Source organism: Sminthopsis crassicaudata, chromosome 4, assembly GCF_048593235.1.
Source record: "Sminthopsis crassicaudata isolate SCR6 chromosome 4, ASM4859323v1, whole genome shotgun sequence".
NCBI lineage: Eukaryota > Metazoa > Chordata > Mammalia > Dasyuromorphia > Dasyuridae > Sminthopsis > Sminthopsis crassicaudata.
In genome coordinates this window covers 304,901,138-304,928,117 of record NC_133620.1, presented here as the reverse complement: position 1 = coordinate 304,928,117, position 26,980 = coordinate 304,901,138, and the positions used below count along the sequence as shown (strand labels likewise).

Genomic DNA, 26,980 nt, shown 5'->3' with positions numbered 1-26,980 from the left:
TTGCTGTTTCAGAACTAAATTGCTCATGATACTTAGGCCTCTCTAGCTATGGATACAGAATTTACTCTCCTGTTCCCAATTTACTTCTTCTTCCAAGTCTTCATTTCAACCATTTTTTTCAATATAACTTATACTTTTGGGAAACCTTTATTCTCTCTTAAGTAGAATTCATATTCTTATATTGTGAACCAAAGCTTCTTAAAAATGTCAAATATAAGAGTATTTTTTGGAAATTCTGGTGGTAACGATTTGTTGAGACCCTGGATATCTTAGAATCAGCCTAGTCAGGATAAGCAAAAGTCTTTATTCTTGGTCTTTTGGGGTCACTGTCAGGGGATTAGATCTAGCAATCTCCACACCTCCTTCCTCTCTCTCCACCTACAAAAGAATGATCCTGCCAGTCTACTCCACCCTCTAATCTCTCTCTTGTCCTTCTTTGTCCACACCTACCCAGCAGCACAGAATAATTGGGGAGAGTCATTCTCCAAGGATATGTTAATAGAGAATTGTCCAATTGGTAATTACCAGCCCTAAGTGCTGGTTACTTTGCATCTAGGTTAAATATGTCTGCTCAGTTCTGGCCCTTTACAATGATTAATTAATTAATAATTATTTTATCAAAGGAATTTCCATTGAGTCTTTAAATTTTTTTATGAAAATGAAAGTTTTATAACTATTTAGAGAATAAGGACTTAAAAATAATTCAGATAAGTCACCAACCCAAACAATACCTCCCAGATTTTCTTCAAAGTCCTTGAAATATGTTAAGTACTGTTGCTTTTTCTCTGCTTTCCTAGGCAGCAGACACCTTAAAACTTACACAGCAATGCTTGAGCGAAGCTTCTGTATGTCTTTGGATTTTTTGATCTCTTCTTTACAAAGTGAAAGCAGCTTCAGAGAAAAGGGATGGCTAAAGTGATGGAAAAACAAAGTTATTTTAGAGACAGAACTCTAATATCAAAGTTTAAAAGCAATAAATAGGTGAGGCAAAAGTTCCTATAGGGTTCCTACTATAGTATGTTTTCTTCAGTAGCTGAAAGAAAACCATCCTATGATCAATAGTATGAACACCACATAGTTGCCCATACTATTGATCATAGGATGGTTCTCTTTTAAATAAAGGAATGTTAGCTATTGTTATTATCATCAATATTTAACACTATGTCATACTTTCAACAAATATAAATGGGAGGTAAGACAGAAAACTATCTCTAGATAAAATTGAAACACATTAAAATCTCAGAATCCATGTGTGTCACTGTAAAACTATCATGTAATTACAGAACTATATTTCTTTGGTTTAGACCAATATTAGTATACCATTATATAAAATTATTTTAACAATAGGATAATAGACCATAAAATAAAAAGCAAACACAGTATTCAATAGAAGTCTAAAATGTAAGATAAAATCAGAAAAGCTAATATATTTTTCAAGCAGCTAGCTTGACATATATAAACATCTTTGTCACTGTAGGCATAAAGGGAGTTTAATAAGGGCATCCTTGAATACTACTACAAGGCAAAGAGATCAACAAAAGGAGAAAAGGACCCATATTAAACAAAACTATTTATAGCAGCCTTTTTTTATAGTGGCAAAGAAATGGAAACTAAGGATATCCTCTCATCATTGAGAGGATGACTAAACAAATTCTGGTATTCAAATGAAATGTAAAACTAATTGGTACAAATCAAATCAAGAAACATTAATTGTCTGAGTCAGGCATTGTACTAGAGATTTTAAAAAAGGAAAAAAAGTACTTCCTCTTAAGAAGAGTAGTCATATATATATAGTTCTAAGCTATTTAAGCTATTAATGCTTAAAGTATGTTATATACATACATAACATCAATATAAAGTGAAAATAATGGAATATATAGTTTAGAAGGGATAACAGAAACAGTTGGGATAGGATGGAGCCAGAAAAGCTTCATGTAGAGGATGTTGCTTGAACTGTGACATAAAGAAATATATATTCTGATGTGTGTAAAGAAGGAATACAATTCTGGCATGTGAGACAGTAAAGTTATACAGCATATATTAAAAAAAAAAAGAAAAGCTTTACATTATCTGTACTGATTTAATTTCCAAATTCAATTTAATATTACTAAGACAATTTTGAAAAAAAAATAGGATTTAAGCAGTAGATAATTGTTTAAAGATATGAAAAATTTTCTTTTTTTTTTTAATTTATTTTCTGATTACACATGTATATTAACTTTTTAAATACACAATTCTTTATGCATTATATTGAGATAGAAAAATCAGAACAAAAGGGAAAAAGCTCAGGAGAGGAGAAAAAAAAAACAGAAAAAAGAAATGAACATAGCATGCATGTATTGATTTACATTCAATCTTTCTGGATGCAGATGGGATTGCCTTAGAGAACAAACAATTTTCTAAAGAAAAACTGCAAATTAATAAAATCATGTAAACCTCAAGTGGCAAAAGTAAAAACAAAATAAAGATAGTAATAGTCTATGCTAGAGTAATTATATAAATTCTGAGGGTCTTACCCTTCCAGATTTATTTATTTAGTTGTTTTTGTTTTTTTTTTAGACTAGATGAAAGAGACCATTCTTTGCCTTAGTTGCTACCTAAACTTAATCACTAAATGGGTATGGCCTCTATCAAACTGATACCTGTTGTAGACTTTAGCTTAAAAAGGCTAAGAACTCCCACGGCATCCAGTGACTATCCAGATAGTCATCCTGATCTATACCTGGTCATGGGACCCAAAAGGCTCTGAAAGGGAAAGTAAGGCAGGTGACCTTGCACAGCCCATCCTCACTTAAATCCAATTCACTTGTATGCAGTGGCATCACTCCCTAATGTTATAGTCTTCTTTGAGAATGAAGGACAAACAACAAGTCTAATGGGTAAGACAAAATGAATATAACCTGTAGAGTACAGAATGAATGTACATTATACCCAGGAGACAATCAACAGAGAAAGATGCACTAGTATAAAGGTTTCTTATTGTATATTAGATATTAGTTGAAGGTTAAGGAAAGCCAGGGATGCTGTAAAGAAGGGGTGAAGAGGAAAAAAAGTATGGAGGACAGCTGGTAAAAAAAAAAAAATGCACTGAATTAGGAGATGGAATGTTTTCTGAGAGGAATAGCAAGCAGATCATTGTCACTTAATTGAAGTAGGTACCTGGACAGACAAGAAAATTTTAGATTATGAAGGACTTTAAATGACAAAGTTTTAAATTTGATCCTATGCACAATAGAGAGCTAATGGTTTACTGACTAAGGTAATGGTTAAAAGAATCATTTTTAGAAACTCAATTTTATGACTGAATAAAGGACAGATTAGAGTAAGGAGCAAGGTGAAATAAAATTAGAAAGGTAGGAGGGGGCTAGTTATAACAACTGGGCTCTGTTACTACTAATATGAAGTTGGCAGAAAACAAAAAGAAGAGATGCTTTGTTTAATCTGATTCAATATTTGGTTATTACTTTTTAATGCAAACAAATTAATATTTTGAAAATTCTTGTGAGCAGTAGATGTCATTCTAAGTATGATTAAGCAGCAGTATGGCATAACACTGCTGGATTTGGTGTTAGGAAAATTAAGTAAATAAGGACTTATTGAGATCTGCTCTTTGCAGGAAACTGTGGTAAGCACTTGGGATGAAAGGAAATGAGAAAATTTATTTTCTTAAAAAGCTCATAGTTCAATGCAGAAAATGCTTTTTGACAAAACATAAAACTAGGTTCTGGTTTAATTGGTTTTTAAACACCAGAAAGCAAAGCAATAAACAGCTTTCTTTAAAATACCAAAAAGCATCAAGCTTTAAAATAATAAGCATCAAGCTAAAGCCAAAAGCAATGAAGACAAGTTTGAAGGCTTTCCAATAAGATGAGGAATGAAGCAAATTTGTCCATTATCACTATTACACTAAAACTATTAGTTATAGTGATGTGGCAAAAAAAAAAAAATACTAATAAATGAATAAGCATAAACAAAGAGGGAAAAAAACCTATCACTTCTTGCAAAATTGTGAAGTGGAAAAGCACCCCAAATGGGACCGTGAGAAACATAATTTTGAATCTTTATAGTTAGAAGTTTATTATTAGTTCTTTATTCCCTACTGCAGATGGTATTCTTACACCCCCAGATGTGCTATCCTGAGAGACCTGAGTCCTTGACTTGAAATACTCCTTGCTGCTATCTGAGAATGACTCCCTTAGAGTGATAACATTTTTTGCCTCCTGTTTAGAATAGAAATTCCTTTATTATGACAAATGTATCAAGAAACATTCTCTCTTCTTCCACATATTTATATATGTGGCCCTAAGACCACTCATTTGCTGACCCTCCCATTCTGGTGGGGTGAAGCCGCTAGCTAGCAATAAACGCTCATTAAATTTTCATTATTTTGGCTGCCCTGTTTTTCTCTCACCTAGGTACTTCAGTTGGAGTCATAAAAAGTCAACTCAAAAATTAATCAAAATAATTAACACCACCAACCAAGTTGCAAGATATAAATTAAACCCATACAAGTCATCAGCATTTCCATATATTACCAACAAAATCCATCAGGAAGAGATAGAGAAATTCCATTTACAATAACTATGGACAGTATAAAAACATATGGGAATTTGCCTGCTAAGACACACAAAGGAATTATATGAACATAATTACAAAACAAAAAGAAAGATTTAATCATTGGAGAAATATGAATGTTAATGGATAGGCTAAGTTAATATAATTCTACCTAAATTAATTTACTTAGTGCTATACCAAACTACCAAAGGATTCTTCTATGAAGCTATTTAAAAAAAATGATCTAGAAGAACAAAAAATCAAGAATATCAAAGGAATTGTTGAAAAGAAACAAAAAAGTGAAGAAAGGGGACTAAACAGTACCAGATCTAAAACTACACTATAAAATTCTAATCATGAAATTAATTTGGTTCTGGATAAGAAATATATCAATCATTGGAACAGATTACATACATAATACAGAGGCAAATGAATACAATATTTTAGTGTTTTATAACCCCCAAAACCCAGTGATGGAGACAAAAACTCACTATTTGACAAAAACCAATGGGAAAACTAAAAAGTAGACTTGCAGAAACTAGGCACAGACCAATATTTAACATCATACATGAAAAAAAGCCCTCTGCTCCTTAATTGTGGGTAGTTGCTAAATTTTGCATCATTCTCACTGTGGCTCCACTGTACTTGAATTATTTCATTTCTGCAGTATTTTTTTCTTGATTTGAGAGGTCTGGAATTTGACTATAATATTCCTGTGGGGATGTTTCAATTTAGGATATCTTTATGGAGGTAATCAGTGGATTCTTTCCATTTCTATTTTATCCTCTGGTTCTAAGGTATTGGTGCAGTTTTCCTTTATTATTTATTTATCTATTCATTCATTAATCCATTCGTTTGTTTATTTATTTATTTATTTGTTGCTGAGTCGATTGAGGTTAAGTGACTTGCCCAGGGTCACACAATTAGATATAGTGTGCCTGAGACCAAATTTGAATTCAGATCCTCCTGAATTCAGGGCCACCTAGCCTCCCCTCCTTTATAATTTCTTGAAATGTAATGTCCAAGCACTGTTTCTGATCAAGGCTTTCAAGTAATCCAATAATTTCATTTTTTAGAAGTCCAACAATTCTTAAATTATCTCTTCTCAGTTTATTTTCCAGGTCAATTTTTCTTCTATTGATCTATTTTCACTTTGTCTTTTATTTTTTCCTAGAAGAATGTGTCAATAAAACTTTGTTTTATTGTTTTTTGATGTCTTGTGGAATCATTAGTTTCTTCTTGCCAAATTCTAGTTTTTAAGGAATCATGTTCTTCAGTGCGGTTTGTATGTCTTTTTCTACTTGCCCAGTTCTGCTTTTTAAAGAGTTCTTTTCATTAGTGAGGTTTTGTATCTCCTTTAACATTTGGTCAAAAAAAATTTTTTAAGAAGTTATTTTCTTCAGTATTTCTTTGTGCTTCTTTTTTAAAAAGCTGTTAATTCTCTTCATAATTTTCTTGCATTGCTCTTATTTCTTTTCTCAATTTTTCCTCTTATTTGATTTTTAAAATCTTTTTAAGATCTTAAAAAAAAATCTTTCTTTAGCTCTTTTAGAATTTTTTAAAAGACTTTTGTCCAATTAGCATTTTTCTTTGATGCTTGTAAATGTTTCCATGTCATCATCTCTTCTGAATTTGTATTCTGAGAGGGTGTGTGTGTGTGTGTGTGTGTGTGTGTGTGTGTGTGTGTGTATTCATTTTTTACATCCTATTTCTTGATTTTGAACTTTATGCTAGAATTGAGCTCTGCTCATCTATGGATAGGCAGTGGTAATAGATCAAAGTTTCAAACATTTTTGTCCTGTTCTTTTTACAGCTAGTTTTGTAAGTCTTAAAATTTTTGGTGCTTACAAAAGGGTGTGATCTGGGGAGAGGTATATTCATTAATCTCTATACAAATTTTGGTTCTTACCCAGGAAAGATCCCTTCTCCCTTGGGATTACAAATACTAGTGCTCCTTTCCTCCCTGGAACTGCAATCAGGAAAAAGGGGCCTTGTTCTCAGCACCCTGGAACTAAAATTACTGTTGGGGCTCCTTTGCAAATGAAACTACTCCTCTCCAACCTGCAACTGTGACCATTGGAGTTGCCAAGTGTTGCCTTGTCTTTTATGCAGTGCCCACTCAAGGATATTCCATTTTTGAAGTATATTTTTGACCATGTGTCCAATCTGCTTAGCTTCTCTGTGTGCTGAGAGCACCTGGAATTCCTACACCTGGTGTGGCAGCCATCCTAATAGTTCTGGTGTTGATACCATGCTGTGCTGACAGCCAGTCCTTTCCTCAGTGCCACAGACATTTCCTTCTGACCTCCTGTGTTGTCCTGGTGTGGAACACTGTCTCATCTAACTCTTTTGTTGACTATGCCACTCCAGAGTCAATTATATATTTATATATTTGCTGAGGTAATTGGGGTTAAGTGACCTGCCTAGAGTCACACAGCTAGGAAGTATTAAGTGTTTGAGGCCATTTGAACTCAGGTCCTCCTGACTTCAGGGCTTGTGCTCTATCCACTGTGCTGCTCTATCTACTGTGCCACTTAGCTGTCCCAATTCAATATATTTTTAAAAATTGTTTGGGGAGACTATTAGGAGGGTTTGGCTAGAATGCACCTTCTATTCTTCCATTTTGGCTCCAAGCTCAATCTTTACAAATTCCAGATTTTCCTCTTCAGTTTCCTCTATCATTTACTGTCTGATTCCTACCTTTTTGATGACAGGTCAAAGCTAGAATCAAAAGATATATCAGCCTCCTTCCAAGCTAGGAAATTCACTTTTCACTAAACGCAGTCTCTGCTCCAACTAACCTTTAGAGGGATCAAAACTGGCCTCAGCTAGATGCCAGATCCTTTCCTTTATTCCTAGGAAGGTCTTCATACATGGTGGTACCCTGCCTCAGTCCCCTCAACCAGTCTGGTTGAAGGGCATGGTTCTAGGCATAGAAAGCTTTCACTTTCCTGTACCTGAACTAACTTTGCATGATGGGGGGTTGGGATGGCAGATTTTGAAGAGAGCAGGAGTGGGGAATCAAGTTAGTCTGTAGATTTTATAGCAGCAGCAAGTAATTGCTGGGTCAAGTCCAGATCATCATGTGTAGGAAAAGGTGAAGAACTTACAGCACATATTGATCAGAGATTGTTAGCTAAAGTAGAGCAAGCCTATAGGCCTCAGCTTCTCCAGAGTCACGTGATTTTAGATAAGGCCTGGACTCTATTCCATTATCCAATGTGGCTTTAGAAGCTGTATATCACTGTCTACTACATTCCACTATATTTGAACTAGGGGAACAGTAGACTTATGTAACCAATCACAACATATAGAGGGCAGGATTTTGGAGGTTCATTGTCTGAAATATATAAAAGCTGTAAGCATTTTCAAGGCTCTGGCCCTATCCTGCTGTGAAATTTGGCTTGTAGACTAGAATGGGATCCACTTCTCAAGATTCTAATAAATAATTCTGCTTTCTATGAGTAATCTCTGAATAGTCAATTTTGGTAGGTCTTCTTGTCCCAAACAATTGGGGACTCTCTGGGATGGGGTCTTTGGGGGAGATGGCTGTGGCAACCTGAACAGGGACAGGCACTCATGGAGCAGTTTTCTCCATGGTCACTGGCTCTGGGTATGCAGTCTCCCTCTCCTCTTAGACAACGATCTGAGGCAGGGATACTCAGTGGAACAAAGAATTGAAGATTGAAGGAAATAGAGCCTTAATGGCCGGCGGCAGCCTGAAAAAACACATGTTCTCAAGGTACCTGCTCTTAGGAGACTGGGGGTCTATTGGCTGGGTCAAGGGAGACCCTGAGGGATTAGCCCTCCTAAATTTGTTTTTGTGTTGGGACTGCATTAGACCCCAAGGAAAGGACTGTCCTAAGACAGAACTTGGGTGGCTGCGGTGGGGAGGGAGGACCTCCCCCAAAAACCTGGACTGGGTCTAGGGTGGTATAGAAGCAGTCTATGGATTTATATCAGGAGGTTAGCTAGGGAATTCAAGAAAAATAGAGCTCTGCATCTGTGTGAGAAGACAGGAACACTTAAGTACTGTTGGTAGATCTGTGAAATGGTCCACTCATTCTGAAAATAATTTGAAATTATACTTCAAAATTTAATACTTTGGTTCTCAATTTCTAAAATAACAATAGAAACTATGAATTCCAAAACTTACTACTCAGGATATTTGGGGAATCAAAATTGTAAAATTTAAAGTGTTAACACAACATGACTTAGCTGCACTCTCTTCAGACCTAACTCTTAACACTACTCTTTGCTCCAAAAAGGCTCACCTTGTCACTCATCTTCTAAAGTACAGTGATCATTTCTACTTCTATATCTTTGCAGAAGCTGTTCTCTCCAAGCTGTTCTTGACCATTCAGCAACAAATTCTTCCTCCAAGATTCAGATCAAATGCTCCTTTTTACTTAAAGTCTTCTCTAATTATTCCAGCTCATAGTGACCTTTGTACCAATCAGTTTAATGCTCAATATGTTTTCTTATAATATTGCTGAATTAATTATAGTTCCCTTCATGGTAGAGACTATATGTTTCATTTCTATCACACTCACATACAAGTGCTCATGCACATACATACAGTGCAGTGTTAATATTCACTCAGTATTTTGAATCTAATTAAACTGTACTAGAAAGTTAACTCTAGTAATCTTATTCACTAGATACAAGTTGATACACCTAATTTGTGTCACAATTGCTTCTGACTCTTTTGCAGCCTGATAAATTTGTGAACTAAATTTTAGAATGTTTTTAAATATGCCAAATAAAATGTATTAAATTTTGAAAGAATCCAATTATAATGAGAGATAATTATGAAAATATTTTTTAAAAGGTCACGGATTCCCTGCAGCTTCTTGTGATTGTACTACCAATTCATTGCTATAACTGGTATAGCAATAAGCCCTTCTAGTAGAAATAAAACAAGAAAGATACATCAAGAAAAAAATAGTATTTACTTGTCCTCAGCAGTAAAGATGTCAAAACAACCATTGGCCAGCATTTGGTCCAGCATCTTCAGAAATGGTACAGAAACCCTAAGAGAAAAAATACACATGAACATAAGATTAACTCTTAAAATACTGCTCAGTTAAAGTGACATCTTCTAGATTTTCTAGATAAGACTTCTTATCTTACTGCACCCCACCGAAATACCTCTCCAACAATAAAAAATTACTGGCTCAGAGATTCCATTAAAAGTAATCACTGACCCAGTTATCAATTAGTAGAAGTGGAGTTACTCTTGAGGGCAGGTATACCCCCATGAAATCAACGAAAGGACACGAAATGCTTCAGAGTCTAGCTTTAATATCAAGTTCAAAGTCCAAAAGTGGGCTGATGGATGAGCAAAAAAAAAAAAAAAGAAAAAAAAGATCCTACCATAAAGAGAGCTGAGGGTGGCAAGAACACCCAAGATACAAACCCAGAAGAAAATGACTCCAAAGTATCTACAAAAAAAGTGTTGAAGAGAAACACAGCTTGGATAAAAAGTCAACTAGAATTTCTAGACGAGATGAAGCAAGTATAAAAAAAAAAAAAAGAAAGAGAGAGAGTTAAATTCTTTTAAGTTAACATTCTAATTAAGAGGGCTTTTAGGAAATTCTGAAAAAGGGATGAGACCTCTGGAAGATAGAAGTGGAGAAGGAATTAACAGCATGGGGCAAACATGTATAAAAGTTTACCCAAGCTACAAATGCCCTCAAAATTAAATGGACCAAACAGAAGCAGTTTGGTAAGATAAATTCAAGGTTATCTGAGCCAGATAAATTATATTCTCTCATAACACCGCAGTTTAAGAAGGACATTAATAATCATCTGACTATCCAAAGGAGGACCAATAGACTAATGGAGGGCTTTGTGTCTATATGATATTAATCAATCAATCAATAAAAAAGTAATTGTAAAAATATTGCTACATGCAGGGACAGGGGTGGGGATGGGGTAAGGTCATGGAATCAAGATGATGAAATAAGAAGCAGTATGGCTGGGATTTCCTAATATTTCTCTTCAAACAACTTTAAAATAATATCTCAAATTGAATTCTGGAACTTAAAAACCAATAGAAAGGTGGGACAAGACATTTTTTTTTTTCCGGCCAAAGACAATTTAAGAGGTATTTAGAGGTGGCTCATAGCACACATGGCAATAACAACAGCTTTTCAACCTTTTCAGCCTCTGCTGCAACAGCAGTTTCAGGAGCTCTCATCCCAGACATAGCAAGGAGATTGGGTAATTGGTCAGAAAAAAGATGATTGGGAACCATATGTTAACACTAAGCATAGATACAAGCACATTTTCTGGTAACTCCATTGCCTATACCTATTTATTGATCACAGTTTCAAGGCATAGAGGAATGTCTTTGGTCAAAGAGAAAAGGTGCCTGGCAGAATGTAACCCAAGAGGGTGGTAATCACACTTCTCTCCAAATCACACCACTTTGGAAATACAAATTTAAAAATCCCAAGAACTAGCTCTGAAAACAGGAGCTCAAAAAAGCCTAACTTTTAGGCCAGATTGCTTCCATCCTCAGGAGAGAACATGTCAACTTTAATGTGAATCTGAGCCAAGAAAGAGGCAAGGGAAATGAGCAGACAACAATAAAAAGGCCTTCTAGCTTTTAGTGTTTCCAAAGTGGTCTCTCAAGGAGAAAGTGTGACTTGCTCCTTTGATCTTAGTTCTACAAATGTAAGAAAAGTCTGGGTCTGAGCAGCACAATTTGGGGCTTGCAGTGGTCAGATTTCCAATAGTTTGTCTGCTGCTGTACTCAGCCACTATCAACTAATTAGAAAGCTCTACTAGTTCAGAAAAAAAGAACTATAGGTTTCCTTTTGGTTTGGATTCCTTGCCCTAGTTATTCTGCTTCAGGGTTCAGACTTTGCTGGGAGCTGGACTCCTGGGATCCAAGAGACAAAGCTGCTGTGCTTCTGAAATTACTCCTTGATACAAAGCTCAGGAGCCCAGTCTCCACCTTAGAATGACATTCATACACAGAGATCCTTACCCTCAATCAACCAGGAATATGTCAACTGGATATGGGTAATAAGTGATAAAATTGACAGCACCTCTTCCTGCCCTTTGTGATGAATCTGTGTTGTCCTCTTATTATCATGTATAGATAATCTCTCTCTGAATTGGAATGCTTCATACAGTGTGCTTCTGGCCACACCCTAACCCAGTGTTCACAAATCTTTCTGTCTACAGAAAAATAACTCGTTGTGATTATTTCATGGATTTTCCTATCCAGATTTGGTTTGGTTCATTTCCTAAATCAGGCAGCTAGATTTCAGAACAGAAATTTCCTTAGTTCAAATCTGGAATTGCACTCTTACTAGCTATATGACTCTGAGTAAGTCATTTAATCTCTGTTTACCTAATTCACTAGAGACGGAAATAGCAAAATATTCCAGTATATTTAAGAAAACTCAAAGTCATGAAGAGTTAGACATGACTGAATGACAACAAATTTCCTAAGTTGACTTGGAAAAGTGGTACAGATCTCTCTATACTTTGTTCTTCTATTCTATACTTTGTTCTACCATATATTTCTACTTTTGGCTTTGCCTCCTTTATATTTCAGTCTTTCAGCCTTTTGCCTTTAATGTTTATTATTTCATGGAGCAATTAATTGTTATTTGATCCATTTTAATATTTTCAAAAACCCATTGCTTGAGTTAGGATTTGTAGCTCTAAATCAGGTTAAACAAAATATGAACTCCCTTTCCAATTCTTTCTTCTATAGTTATTTCTTTTTCCAACATTTTTCCTTAGCACTCTCATTCATTTATAAAAAACATATTTAGATCTTCTTAAATTGTTGTTGCATTGTTTCCAAGAATTCTAATTAAACTTGTGCATAAGGGGTGTGTGTGTGTGTTTCTTTTTTTGGGGGGAGGGCATACTTCTTAATGTTAAGAAGTCTTTCTTTTGGGCTTGTGAACTGGGTGTCCTTGTTACCATCATAGTTTTTTACTGTCTGTTCATTCTTCCAGTCTTGATTACATAATTTTCAAGTTTGTAGGAAGACTAGGATAATTCTGGAAGATATGGCTGGATTATGCATGGTTCTATTTCTTATCCTCTTGGATACTGTTCCTGCTTACTCAAAGTATTGAGTGCTCAATTATTCCAAGATCTCAGGAATTGATGAAGCTGAGTTACCTGCAATTTTTAATGCATCCAAAACAGTCTGATCCAAGGTGAATTCTGATTATTGCTTTTCTAGTCTTAGTTCTACAAGTTTCTGGCCTTGATTTGGGTATAAGTAAATAGAACTGTAGCTTTGCCTCTCCTTGGACATCCAGGACCCCAATGATAGATTCAGCTACTGTCAGCCAGTTGAAGTCTCTGCAAGCTAAACTGCAAGCTAAAGAACTATAGGTTCCTCTTTGGCCTGAATTTGTTACTTTTTTTTGCTCAATTCACAGCTGTAAGGCCATTACTATTAGATTACTATCCCTAGATACAGGTCTCCTACTCAATCTTTACTGGATCTTTGGCTCAGCTGTGAGCAGATATTAACATTGCTTTTATGTCTCACCTGTTCGAGCTTTGTGATCAAATTTATGCCCTTCAGTGCTAGATATGGGAACACTACTTGTCCTGGAGAAAAGCTACAAGAAGGCCATCATTCAATCACCATTTTAAAAGGCTCACTGCAACATGATCTTGGCTAGCCATTATCTCCAATATTCATAATTTCTCAGCCTGTCTCCCAATGCTGACTTAAGCTGGAAAAAATAACATCATTTTCCTTAGATTTCTCAGTAAGTGTCTCTGGATTTCCTGCATTTTCTAGATCTTTGTCTACATGAGAGAAAGCCATTTTGGTTGGTTCATAGAAAAATATCTCCATGAATTTCCTTTTCCAAGTTTTAATTTCATTAAATATTTTCCAATTATATAACATTTATTTATTTTTTTAATTCTGAGATTTAGATTCTCTACTTTGCTCCCACTCTCCTCCTTCCTTGAGAGAGCAAACAATTGATACTCGTTATACATATGAAGTCATCCCATTAATTTGTAATAATTTCTTCAAAGGCATTTTATTGAATATATTGTTAATCGCATTGTGGTGAATAAATGATGCATTTGATATATCTTTCTGAATTTCTTTAGGTTGTTTTTGTGCCCCAACATATAATTACATTTGTAAAGATATCATATTCAGCTTAAAAATATGTAAAAACCTTTTGTTTTTTCATGCAGTAACTGTAAAAGATATTTTTTCTAAAGTTCTATTTAGATTCTTAACTTTTTTCTTATTTATATTTATTTTAGATTTGAATAAGTCTAAAAGGGATTTTCAATATCATATTTTTTAGTCTATTTCTCCTTGAATAATTAACTCCAAGTATTTAAATACTGGTGTATTTGTAACAAATTTGTAACAAAACCTTTGAGTTCATCTAATGTCCTTTTTTCCTAGGATAGGGAAAGAACTTTTAAAAGAATGTACAGAATAAAATTAGGTGGGTAGAGAGAAAATAAGGGAGGAAATTTTAGAGGGATGGAAAAAATAAGGAATAAGAGAGTAAAGGGAAAAGATAAGGTAATACAGGAGGATGAAAAGAGAGACTCAAAAGGGAAATAGTGAGTAAAAAAAGGTGGAAGGAAATTCACAAAGAATAATTAGAATTTTGTCAAATTTATAAGTCATTCCTCAGTTGATAAATGATCACAGGAAATGAAGTTTTCCAATGAAGAAATAAAAAGTCATATAAAAATGTTCTAAGCCATTATTGATTAGAGAAATGGAAATTAAAACAATCTTGAGATATCATTTTACATCTACCATCTACCAGATTCATTAAAAAGTGACAAATGCTGGAGAGGATGTGAAAAAATTGGGACTAATTAATCATTTGTAAATTTATAAAATGAACCAACCATTTTGTAGAACAAAATTACACCCTTAGATTTATTAAACTATTTATATCTTTTGACACAGTAATACCACTATTTGGTTTACTTGCAAAGATGAATACAGAAAAAAGAAAAAATCCCATATATTCTAAAATATTTAAAGCAGTTCTATGTAGTATATGATTGTGATGGAATGCACTGTGTACACACACACAGAGTATAAGAAATGATGAGCACAGTGATTTTAGAAAATCTTGGAAAGAATTGAACAAAATAATGAGGAGTGAAATGAGCAGAACCAAGAAAACACTTGTATACAGTGACAGCAATATTGTTTTAAGAAAGACTTTGAGTGAATAAGTTATTCTATTAAAAATACCCAAGTAATATAGAACATATGAAGAAGAATGCTATCTGTGTGTAGAAAACCATGTATAGAATAATTTTTCATATTTTTTATATATATGTACACATTTTCATATTATACATATATACATACACACACATATGCACCTATTTGTGTCTAATGGTAGCCATCTTTAGAGTGAAAGTGAAGAAATAAAAGAAAAAAATTACATGATAATTTTGTTACGTTTTTTAAAGGAATAGCAAATTGTACATAGCAGATTTCTGGTTTTATATGCAATCATCTTTTCATTATACTATATTATGGAAATGCTTGTTTTATTGTATAAATTAAAAATAAAATTAAGACATTAAAAAAAATTTAAATGTCTGTTATTTTATTTATATTAAGTATTTATTTTAATTCATTAATTCATCATTCATTATGCCATTAAGCATTGTTCCTTAATTTATGTTTCTCATGTATATTTTTGCTATAGTTGGATTGGAAATCATAACTGTGAGCCTTGTATTAATTTTTTAGTTCACTTGAAGCATAACAGATTCTGCTTATTTTAATTCTTTATGAATCCTTATGCTTCAACTGTGTTTCTTATGAAAAATAATATTTCCTGTACTCTTTTTAACTAATACATTATGACATTTTTCCTCTTTTAAGGGTGAGTTTATGTCATTCATATTCATTATTATGACTGATTATTTATTTTCCCACTCTACTCTTTCTTCCTCCTTTTATGAAGTGATAAGAGGGATATTTGCCTAATATCTGTCATCTATAAATATCAAAATCTGTTTCCTGTAGCGAGCTATCATCTCCAGAAGCTGCTGGATCGCTCTCTGGGAAGAGATCTGCTGTGTCTACTCAAATCTTTCCGACAGATTCTTCTTCCTGTAACGAACTGTTGTCTCCAGGCAGTTGCTGTTAACTCTTGTCCAAAGAAGTGACTTCCCTTCCTGCAGAGAGCCCCGTCAAGCCTGATGCAATTCAGAGTCTTCCTCTTGAATCCTGGCTCTGAATCTCCTCCAGCTCTTATCCTTCTCCAGGCCGATCTGCTCTCTGCGCCCAGTGCTGTCTCTTTTTATCCTCCCAGAGAATGGGCGTGGGATAATGCAAGGGCTTCTGGGAAGAACCACCCCAGCCAATGAGCTTGCCCCCTCTATCAAGTCAACCTGAGTTCTCACCTTGTAATTGTCCAGAAAACCTGAATTCTCACCTTGTCACCATCCAGACAACCTCAGTTCTCACCTAGTAATCCCAACATCTCCCCCTTTCTTTTGATTTAGAACATAGGACAGTCATGACCTTGAAACATAAATCCATCAATATGGGAAGTATTACAGATAATTACATAAATTACATAAGCACATAGTAACATAGTAACATAACACATGCTAGAAGTATATAACATAATCATAATCATAAATTGAAAATTTATAAATGTCCATAAGTCCATTGTCCATTAGTCTCATCTTGTGTGAGGAAGTCCAATGATTCCTGCTGGTTTTAAAGTTCTTTAACAGTCTTCTTATTATCCATGCTCTTTCAGTGTCAGATGTTTCTTAGATCTTCTCCTTTATTTTGAGGTCTTTCTCCTTTTCTGTCTCTCTCTGATGGACAAGGCGAATATGACTCGTTGGCACCCATCTGATTCCTTTTCCTGCTGAAGAAATACAAGCAAACCCTCTCTCCCAGGCAGTTAACCTATCTAATTTCCTTCTATTTACCACTTTCTAAATCTCTTCTCATCATCTGACAATTACATTGGAGTTGTTTGCACTGGGCACAGCCCTGTTGGTTTAAAAGGCCTGTATTCTCCCCAAGTGTAATCCATTTTTGCAATCTGATTGCCTTTTGACTGACTTATCAGGTAATCCCTTTCTGCCATGTGATTGCTTCTCTGCTGATTGATTAAATCAGAGTCCTGGCCTTCTAAAGGTTCTTTGGGTGTAACATCAGCTGCCATCATGCCCCAAGTCTTTTTTGCCTGGGGCTCTGGACCTGGGCCCCTCATCCCATTTCCCTGAATTATTCTACACTCTGATGCCCAATGGAGTCCTCTGTTGCATTTTGGACATGGGGTTTTAGGTCTTCTCTCACCCTGTCTTCTCACTGTATCTCCATATCTACACTGAGCTCTTAGATGCCCAATTTTTCCACATTGAAAACATCTCCGAGTTTCTCTAGAAGTCCCTTGCCAGGAGGAACCCTGTCTTTCCATGTTCATCATCATCCGGGTGTAAAAAGCATTTGTTCCCACTGTAGCACAGCGTCTTATGATCTCCTCTAAAGGAGCATCTTTGTCTAATCCCCATATAATTCTTTTGCAAATCTCGTTGGCATTTTCCTTAGCCAGATGTCTGGTCATTATTTCTGTAGCTGAATTTTCTCCAATAGTTCTTTTGACAGCAGTTTGCAAACGTCCCACAAAATCTGCAAAAGGTTCATTGGGACCTTGCTGTATTTTAGTGAAAGCCTCTCCACGATCTTTCTGTCCAGGAAGGACACCCCAAGCTTTTATTGCAGCCTTAGCAATTTGCTCATATATTGTCATGGTATAATTAATCTGTTCCGAATTCTCTCCATACTGACCTTCACCAGCTAAGTGCTCAAAAGTGAATTGTGTGTTAACTCCTATTTCCAAATTGCATCTGACTTGAATTTTACATAATTCATGAAATTCCGAAAGCCATAATAAATTTTCTCCAGGTTCCAGGCATATCCTTGCTATGGATTTCCAATCATTCGGGGTTAGGACTTCATAAGACAAACCATCTAGTAACATTTTGACATAAGCTGATGTAGCCCCATAAAGGGTACAACCTTTTTTCAAATCCTTAATTTTATTCAAATCTAAAGGTGCATATCTTCTCCTTTTTTTACCTACAGAGTCAGTATTTTCAATCACAGGATATGCATGTATAAAATCACTTATATCCTGTCCTTCTCTCTTAGCTTTAACCAATGCTTTTTCTAATCTTGTCATAGGCTTAGGCTTCTTCACAGGCAATTCTGTTTGTGTTTCTGCCTCTTCCCCTCTTTCTTCCTCCATCTCTGAAGGTGGGGTTGATGTGGGCCTGTCAATAATCTGTTCTCTAGGCAGGGTTGAAGCTTCTTCAAGAGAATCATACCATAATTCCTCATTTAAATCCTCTTGCTCTAGGGAAAGATCTTGATCTTTCCTTTTTTCCTCACACTTCCTCCTCTGTTCATTTTTAGAACTTTTCCTTCTCCTACAACTTGCTTGATAGTTTAAGGCTAATTGAACTATGTTGTAGATATAAAATACTTCTGCAGAAATTGAACGAGGCCCATTTTTTGCTTGAAATTCTTTCATTTCATATCCTACTAGCTTCCATTTATCTACATCTATCTTTTCTTCCTCTAAGAACCAAGGGGATGTGCGTCTTAATGCAGCCAAGAGTTTAGCAATCTGTACCCAGGTTACAAGTAAACTCTGCTCCTCAATTATGTTGATTATACTCTCTATAGTACCACTCCTGAATGGGGGTGGAGCTGAGGTTACTTCTGGGGCTGGGGATGAGTCGGCTGAGGTCCAGGGATTGAATATAGCTAACATCTGCCCCATTTCAGCTATAAGAGATTCCTGGTTTAGCCCTTAACAAGTTAAGTTCCTTTTTTATCTATTAGCACGCTCACTTAATCTTTAACAAAGTTTCCTCGTTACTCACGGTTCTGGGTCAGAGAGACTGAGATCTAGATCGGAAGCTTTTCCACTGGAATCAGGACTGTGTCTGTCCCTGTTCGGGCGCCAAAATGCGAAGGTCTGGTCTAGCTCTTCTTGTCAGGATAAGCAAATGTCCTTGCCCCACGTTGGGCGCCAATTGTAGCGAGCTATCGTCTCCAGAAGCTGCTGGATCGCTCTCTGGGAAGAGATCTGCTGTGTCTACTCAAATCTTTCCGACAGATTCTTCTTCCTGTAACGAACCGTTGTCTCCAGGCAGTTGCTGTTAACTCTTGTCCAAAGAAGTGACTTCCCTTCCTGCAGAGAGCCCCGTCAAGCCTGATGCAATTCAGAGTCTTCCTCTTGAATCCTGGCTCTGAATCTCCTCCAGCTCTTATCCTTCTCCAGGCCGATCTGCTCTCTGCGCCCAGTGCTGTCTCTTTTTATCCTCCCAGAGAATGGGCGTGGGATAATGCAAGGGCTTCTGGGAAGAACCACCCCAGCCAATGAGCTTGCCCCCTCTATCAAGTCAACCTGAGTTCTCACCTTGTAATTGTCCAGAAAACCTGAATTCTCACCTTGTCACCATCCAGACAACCTCAGTTCTCACCTAGTAATCCCAACCAGTTTCCATTCTCTTATCCTTTTCCTTTTCCCTTGCCTTTAATTATAGTTTTCTGTATTTTCTTTTTTATCTTTTGACATTCTTCTCTTCACAGTTACTCCTCACATTTGGAAATATGTTAATCATATAATTTTAATATAATTTTCTCTCCCTCTTTTCTTCTCCCCCTTCTCCCCTCTCCCTCCTTCCCTCTTTCATCCTTTCTTCTTCCAACCCTTCCTCCCTCCTTCCTTTCTTCCCTTCCTCTCTCTTTCCCTTCCCTCCTCCCCTTCCTTCCTCCCTTCTTCTCTCCTTTCTTCTCTCCTTTCTTTCTTCCCTTCCTCCCTTCTTCTTTCCCTCCCTTCTTCCCTTCCTGGCTCCCCACATATTCCTCTTCCTACTCTCACTTCTCTGTCTCTGGCCCACCTACATGTCCTTGAAGCATGTATAAATCACCATCCCTTCACAAGCATGAGACTCTTTCCTTCTTCCCTTCCTTCCTACATCCCCAGAACTTACATAAGAAAAGCTTTAAACAGACATCTATGGAATGATTCATTTATATCAAGTGATACCAAAATCTAGTTCCTTTGCCTTTCTTATCTAAATTTCTCAACAACCCCTGACGACTTTAAGGATCCGAGAGGATATTTGTTTACTTCCCCAGTCCTATTTCATTGATTACATTTTGTGTACCTTTCTAAGTTTTTCTTCTTTACTATGTTTACATTTCAAAATAGCTACCCAATCCTGACATTCACCAGGAATGAATAGAAATATTCTATTTCATTAAAAATTCATTTTTCCTTCTGTAGAATTATACTTGATTTTGTTAGAACTTATTCTGAATTAGAAGCCTTTATCTTTGGCCTTCTGGAATATCATATTTGAAGTTTTCCTTTCTTTAAAATGGAAGCTGCCAAGTCTTGAAAGATCTTGACTAGCCTTTGTATTTGAAATCTTTCTTTTATACATATACTTTAAATATGTATTTTTCTTTAACCTGGAAGTTTAAAATTTTTGGCTAAGATATTGCTGGGAAGCTTTATTTGGAAGTTTCTTTTTTTTTTTTTTTTCTTTTTTTTTTTATTATATATATATATATATTTTTATAATATTATCCCTTGTATTCATTTTTCCAAATTACCCCCCCTCCCTCTATTCCCTCCCCCCGATGACAGGCAATCCCATACATTTTACATGTGTTACAATATAGTCTAGGTACAATACATGTGTGTGAATATCATTTTCTTGTTGCACAATAAACATTAGAATCCGAAGGTACATGCAACCTGGGCAGACAGATATTAGTGCTAACAATTTACATTCACTTCCCAGTGTTTCTTCTCTGGGTGTAGCTACCTCTGTCCATCATTGATCAACTGGAAGTGAGTTGGATCTTCTTTATGTTGAAGATTTCCACTTCCATCAGAATACATCCTCATACAGTATTGTTGTTGAAGTGTACAGTGATCTTCTGGTTCTGCTCATTTCACTCAGCATCAGTTGATTTAAGTCTCTCCAGGCCTCTCTGTATTCCTCCTGCTGGTCATTTCTTACAGAGCAATAATATTCCATAACATTCATATACCACAATTTACCCAACCATTCTCCAACTGATGGACATCCATTCATCTTCCAGTTTCTAGCTACAACAAAAAGAGCTGCCACAAACATTTTGGCACATATATGTCTCTTTCCACTCTTTAGTATTTCTTTGGGATATAATCCCAGTAGTAGCGCTGCTGGGTCAAAGGGTATGCACAGTTTGATAACTTTTTGGGCATAATTCCAGATTGCTCTCCAGAATGGCTGGATTCTTTCGCAACTCCACCAGCAATGTATTAGTGTCCCAATTTCCCCACATCCCCTCCAACATTTATCATTATTTGTTCCTGTCATCTTAGCCAATCTGACAGGTGTGTAGTGGTATCTCAGAGTGGTCTTAATTTGCATTTCTCTGATCAGTAGTGATTTGGAACACTCTTTCATGTGAGTGGATATAGTTTCAATTTCTCCCTCTGAGAATTGTCTGTTCATATCCTTTGACCATTTATCAATTGGAGAATGGTTCGGTTTCTTATAAATTATGGTCAGTTCTCTATATATTTTGGAAATGAGACCTTTGTCAGAACCTTTGTTTTTAAAAATATTTTCCCAATTTGTTACTTCCCTTCTAATCTTGTTTGCATTAGTATTATTTGTACAGAAACTTTTTAGTTTGATGTAATCAAAATCTTCTATTTTGTGATCAATAATGATCTCTAGTTCTCCTCTGGTCATAAATTCCTTCCTCCTCCACAAGTCTGAGAGGTAGATTATCCTCTGTTCCTCTAATCTATTTATTATCTCCCTCTTTATGCCTAAATCATGGACCCATTTTGATCTTATCTTGGTATATGGTGTTAAGTGTGGATCCACATCTAATTTCTGCCATACTAATTTCCAGTTTTCCCAACAGTTTTTTCCGAATAATGAATTTTTATCCCTAATGTTGGAATCTTTGGGTTTGTCAAAGATTAGATTGCTATAGATGTACCCTTTTTTGTCCTTTGTATCTAATCTGTTCCACTGATCTACCGGTCTATTTCTTAGCCAATACCAAATGGTTTTGGTGACTGCTGCTATATAATATAGCTTTAGATCAGGTACACTTAGACCACCTTCCTCTGAGTTTTTTTTCATTAGTTCCCTTGCAATTCTCGACCTTTTATTCTTCCATATGAATTTTGTTGTTATTTTTTCTAGGTCATTGAAATAGTTTCTTGGGAGTCTGATTGGTATAGCACTAAATAAATAGATTAGTTTGGGGAGTATTGTCATCTTTATGATATTCGCTCGGCCTATCCAAGAACATTGAATGTCTTTCCAATTATTTAAATCTGATTTTATTTTTGTGGCAAGTGTTTTGTAATTTTTCTCATATAATTCCTGACTATTCTTTGGTAGATGGATTCCCAAATATTTTATACTCTCAACATTTGTTTGGAATGGAATTTCTCTTTGTATCTCTTGCTGTTGCATTTTGTTAGTGATATATAAAAATGCCGAGGATTTATGTGGATTTATTTTGTATCCTGCCACTTTGCTGAAATTTTGAATTATTTCTAGTAGCTTTTTAGCAGAGTCTTTGGGGTTCTCTAAGTATACCATCATGTCATCTGCAAAAAGTGAAAGTTTAATTTCCTCATTTCCTACTCTAATTCCTTGAATCTCTTTCTCGGCTCTTATTGCCGAGGCTAGCGTTTCTAGTACTATATTGAATAGTAATGGTGATAGTGGGCAACCTTGTTTCACTCCTGATCGTACTAGGAAAGGTTGCAGTTTATTTCTATTGCATATTATGCTTACTGAAGGTCTTAAATATATGCTCCTGATTATTCTAAGGAATAGTCCATTTATTCCTATACTCTCAAGAGTTTTTAGTAGGAATGGATGTTGGATTTTGTCAAATGCTTTTTCTGCATCTATTGAGATGATCATATGGTTCTTATTAATTTGATTATTAATATGGTCAATTATATTAATAGTTTTCCTAATATTAAACCAGCCCTGCATTCCTGGAATAAATCCTACTTGATCATAGTGTATTATCTTGGAGATGATTTTCTGAAGTCTTTTTGCTAATATCTTATTTAAGATTTTAGCATCAATATTCATTAAGGAGATTGGTCTATAATTTTCTTTCTCAGTTTTCGATCTACCGGTTTAGGTATCAGTACCATGTCTGTGTCATAAAAGGAGTTTGGTAGGACTCCTTCATCCCCTATTTTTTCAAATAATTTATATAACATTGGGGCTAATTGTTCTTTAAATGTTTGGTAGAATTCACATGTGAATCCATCTGGCCCTGGGGATTTTTTCCTGGGGAGTTGATTAATAGCTTGTTCTATTTCTTTTTCTGAAATGGGACTATTTAAGCAATTTATCTCCTCCTCTGTTAATCTAGGGAGCCTATATTTTTGGAGGAAGTCATCCATTTCACTTAAGTTATCAAATTTATTGGCATAAAGTTGGACAAAGTTACTCCTTATTATTTCTCTAATTTCCTCTTCATTGGTGGAAAGATCCCCCTTTTCATTTGTAAGACTATCAATTTGATTTTCCTCTTTCTTTTTTTTGATCAAATTTACCAAAGGTTTATCTATTTTATTGGCTTTTTCATAAAACCAACTCTTGGTTTTATTTATTAATTCAATAGTTTTTTTACTTTCAATTTTATTGATTTCTCCTTTTAATTTTTGTATTTCAAGTTTAATTTTTGGTTGGGGGTGGAAGTTTCTTTTAAGAAGGTACCAATTAATTTTCTTATTTACATAATGTACACTATATCTAAGAGATATGAGAAGTTTTTATTTATAACCTTAAAAAAATAGCTTTTCATTTTCAAAATACATACAAAGATAAGTGTTCAACATTCACCCTTGCAAAACCTTGTGTTCCAAATTTTTTCCCTCTTTTCCTCTTACTTCCTTCCCCTATCTAGCAATCTAATATGTTAAACATAAGCAATTCTTCTATACAAATTTCCACATTTATCATACTGCCAAGAAATTGCAACTTCTTGAAAAATGGCATAAAAGTTATTATCTTTGTCATTATACATATTTATATACTTTTTAATTTTCCAAATTTTTTATTTTGTTCTGATTTATCTTGTTTCATGTTGTATTCATCTGTACCTTCTAATTTTCTTTTTTTTTTTTTCTTCTAGCTCTTTTATTTTTTTTTTTATTATATATATATATATATTTTATAATATTATCCCTTGTATTCATTTTTCCAATTTACCCCCCCTCCCTCTATTCCCTCCCCCCGACGACAGGCAATACCATACATTTTACATGTGTTACAATATAGTCTAGGTACAATACATGTGTGCGAATATCATTTTCTTGTTGCACAATAAACATTAGAATCCGAATGTACCTTCTAATTTTCAACCAGTGTGATCCCTGAGAAAAATTTAACACTGTCTCTTCTAAATTTTATTCCTGGTCAATTTTTCCTCTCCAAGATTTTATTTTATATTTCTTGATTCATTTTTTCAAAACATTCTTCTATTCCTGGCCAGAACATTTTCTCAGACACTACTTGGAACTGTGAATTTACTGTTCTGCAGAGTTTATCACGTGAGCTCCAAGGTTTTTCTTCATTTTGCTTTGTTTTGTATTTTTCTTTTTGTTTACTCATAATCTTAACCACAATTTCTGCATTGGTAATCTTTTTGTTAGATCAAATTCTGTTACCATACTTGTGACTAGCATGGGTAGAAATGACTCTGAATTAGTTTGTTTAAGACTAGGCTTTAACTTTTGTGGAAACTGTCTGAACTTTCTTCCAATTATAAATTAAAGCCCAGGATACTAAGAGGTTGATTTGAGTGGCAATGCCTAGATATTTGGTTACACAAGGGCAGAGGTTTCATAGATATGAAATGCTGGGCTTTGGTCTTTTCTTTAACAGTGAATGTAGATTATGAAGGCTGCCCCTTTTCCTGTATGTATTAGAGGTGAGGCTTCCTGATCATCCATCACTACAATGGTCCTGTTGTGGAACTGAATAATTTTATGTTGAAACTTCTACTAAGCCTTGCTTGTCTCTCTCCACACTTCCCCAGGATTCTGATAGTTTTAATTTTGTTCATGTTTTTTATTTTGTTTTTGTACTGACCTATTTGTTTTATGCTGACTAATGAAGCTTATAGATAATTCTTTTTAATTTTTGATCACTGTTCTATACAATGTATTTTTATGACATTCCTGGAAAATTGGACTCCTCCAAGATCAAGCATCAACATCTCCATACCAAATTCTCTTCTTTAAACCTCACTGAAAAAATTATTATTGTGATTAGACTTGGACAAAACAAATGGTCTCTAATGGGTACATTTAAAAAAGATATGGTTTGATAATGAATAATTAAAGAATATACAAGAAACTCTTAAGAACTCAATGCCAAACCATGTAAAACAATTGCCTGACATAAAATAAAGATATTTTACATATTAAGCTAGGTATGCATAAATTTCATTATTTATTAATTGAATTTTATAATTTTATATCAATGATTTGATTACTTTCTCCTACTTAGTTTGTACACTTCTGTTCCATATTAGATTTTGGGGACGATCAAATAAGCTAATATAGGTGTTATTTGAATAATACACAAAAATCATGTACAATTTCATCATTTTATAGATGAGGAAACACACTGAAATGAGCACAAATGGAAGTACAAATAATATACTCCAATTATGACTACAACTATTACTTCACTATTTTGATAACTTTTAAAGTTGCATAAATTACCTGTCATTAAGGAGGTTGTTCTCAAATACTTGAAGCAAAGTTTCACTAAAGTTGTTCATAGCTTGAATATCATTTTGGATTTTCTTCATGTACTCAAAAAGACTTTGTGTTGAATACCTGACCTGTAACATAGAAGAATATATCAATACACTTAGGAAAAAGAATCCATGTCTGGCAGATAAAGATATAAGAGGAAAATCAATCCACATATACTCTCTTGACAACCATCTTTGAGGCAAGGATAGTACAGAAGTTCAGCTTAGTCTTTACAATGCAAAGTTAGTGTTAGAACCTAATTGTAAGGACCCTTTAAATGGGCGGGCACAGCGCAACAGGAAGTAGCCCGGAAGTAATCTCTGTGGATATAGGACTACCCTGTGGGTGCGATCCTGTCCATATTGAGATAGCGTCGTAATGGGTGACAACTCTCTCGATGGTTGGCTGTGTGTGTGACCTCACAGGTCCTTTATAAGCCCACTGCAGACAGCAGTCGCTCTCTTTAACCTGGCTCCCTAACCTGGGGTAGCCAAGCCAAGCCAAGCTGATGGATAGCCGAGAGGTAAGGAGTTTGGTAGTGAACACGTGGGTCTTCAGACCAGGTGTTCACTAGGGAGCTGACAAGTCAGGGCATTATATGAGTAGGTATAATAAAGGCTTTTAAGATTACATGTGGCTGTTCTTGAGCGTGCTACTGGTTATTAAACTATAGATTCAAGAGATTGTGGCTAGAGACCTTTGAAGGCCTCAGAGGAGGCAAGCCGGGTAGAGTTGACACTGCAACGGTCAGTGGTCAAAGGTACTCTGTTGGGCTTAGGGCAGACTAGTAATTGTAACTGCCAGGTGGGCTTGTTACACCTAATGAACTATATGGGCTGAATCTTATTCCTTATATATAACTATGACCATTGTGTAGCTTGGTGTCTTAGTTCTGTTTTATTTTCTCTAAATGAACTCACATAAATCTTTCTAAGTTTCTATGAATTCTCCAAGTGATGAAATGATATTCTATTATATTCACACACCAGATTCTTCAGCTTGATTGATTTCCTCAATCAACAGATGTTTACTTTGTTTTCCAGTATTGTTATGGCAAATACTTTCAATTCTGTAAGGCCTTTCTTTCTTTGACCTTTTCTGATAATATGGCAAGAAGGGTAAGTAACACTCTGGGTAAAAGGATATGAACAATTTAAGCATTTATAATGATAAATCATTCATTTTTAACAACATGATAATGTATAGTTGTATTTATTATTTTCAATAATTATAAATGTAATAATTACGAATTACTTTCCAGAGTGGTTAGACCAACTTATATTTCCTCTAGGAGTATTTCAGTACATCCACCTTTCTGACAATAACTATCTCAGTTTTTATCATCTTGGGAAGGCAGTTTTAACAGATAGAGAACTGGACTTAGGTTCTAAAGATCTGGGCTTCAATCCTCTCTCTCAGCTACTGACTGGCATCACAAATTTCCCATTGGGACTTCTCTCCACCAATAAAGTCAGAGTTTTGGTATTTTAAGAAAATCTCAATATTTGCCAATTTATAGACTTTATATGAAAAAAAAATGGACCCATTAAGATACAGGGCTTTAA

At 35.2% G+C, this 26,980-nt stretch overlaps 1 protein-coding gene across 4 annotated transcripts in view; it reads right to left on the bottom strand.

Annotated features, from left to right (window-relative positions):
- The window catches only part of TBCD (tubulin folding cofactor D), a 436,500-nt gene that overhangs the window by 17,736 nt on the left and 391,784 nt on the right, over positions 1-26,980 (bottom strand). For all 4 annotated transcript variants that reach the window (XM_074264992.1, XM_074264995.1, XM_074264993.1 and 1 more), the window contains 3 exons: positions 25,380-25,501; positions 9,510-9,587; positions 821-910 (listed from right to left, as the gene is read on the bottom strand). In XM_074264992.1, coding sequence (XP_074121093.1) covers positions 821-910; positions 9,510-9,587; positions 25,380-25,501 — 290 coding nt within the window. The remainder of the gene's footprint in view (positions 1-820; positions 911-9,509; positions 9,588-25,379; positions 25,502-26,980) is intronic.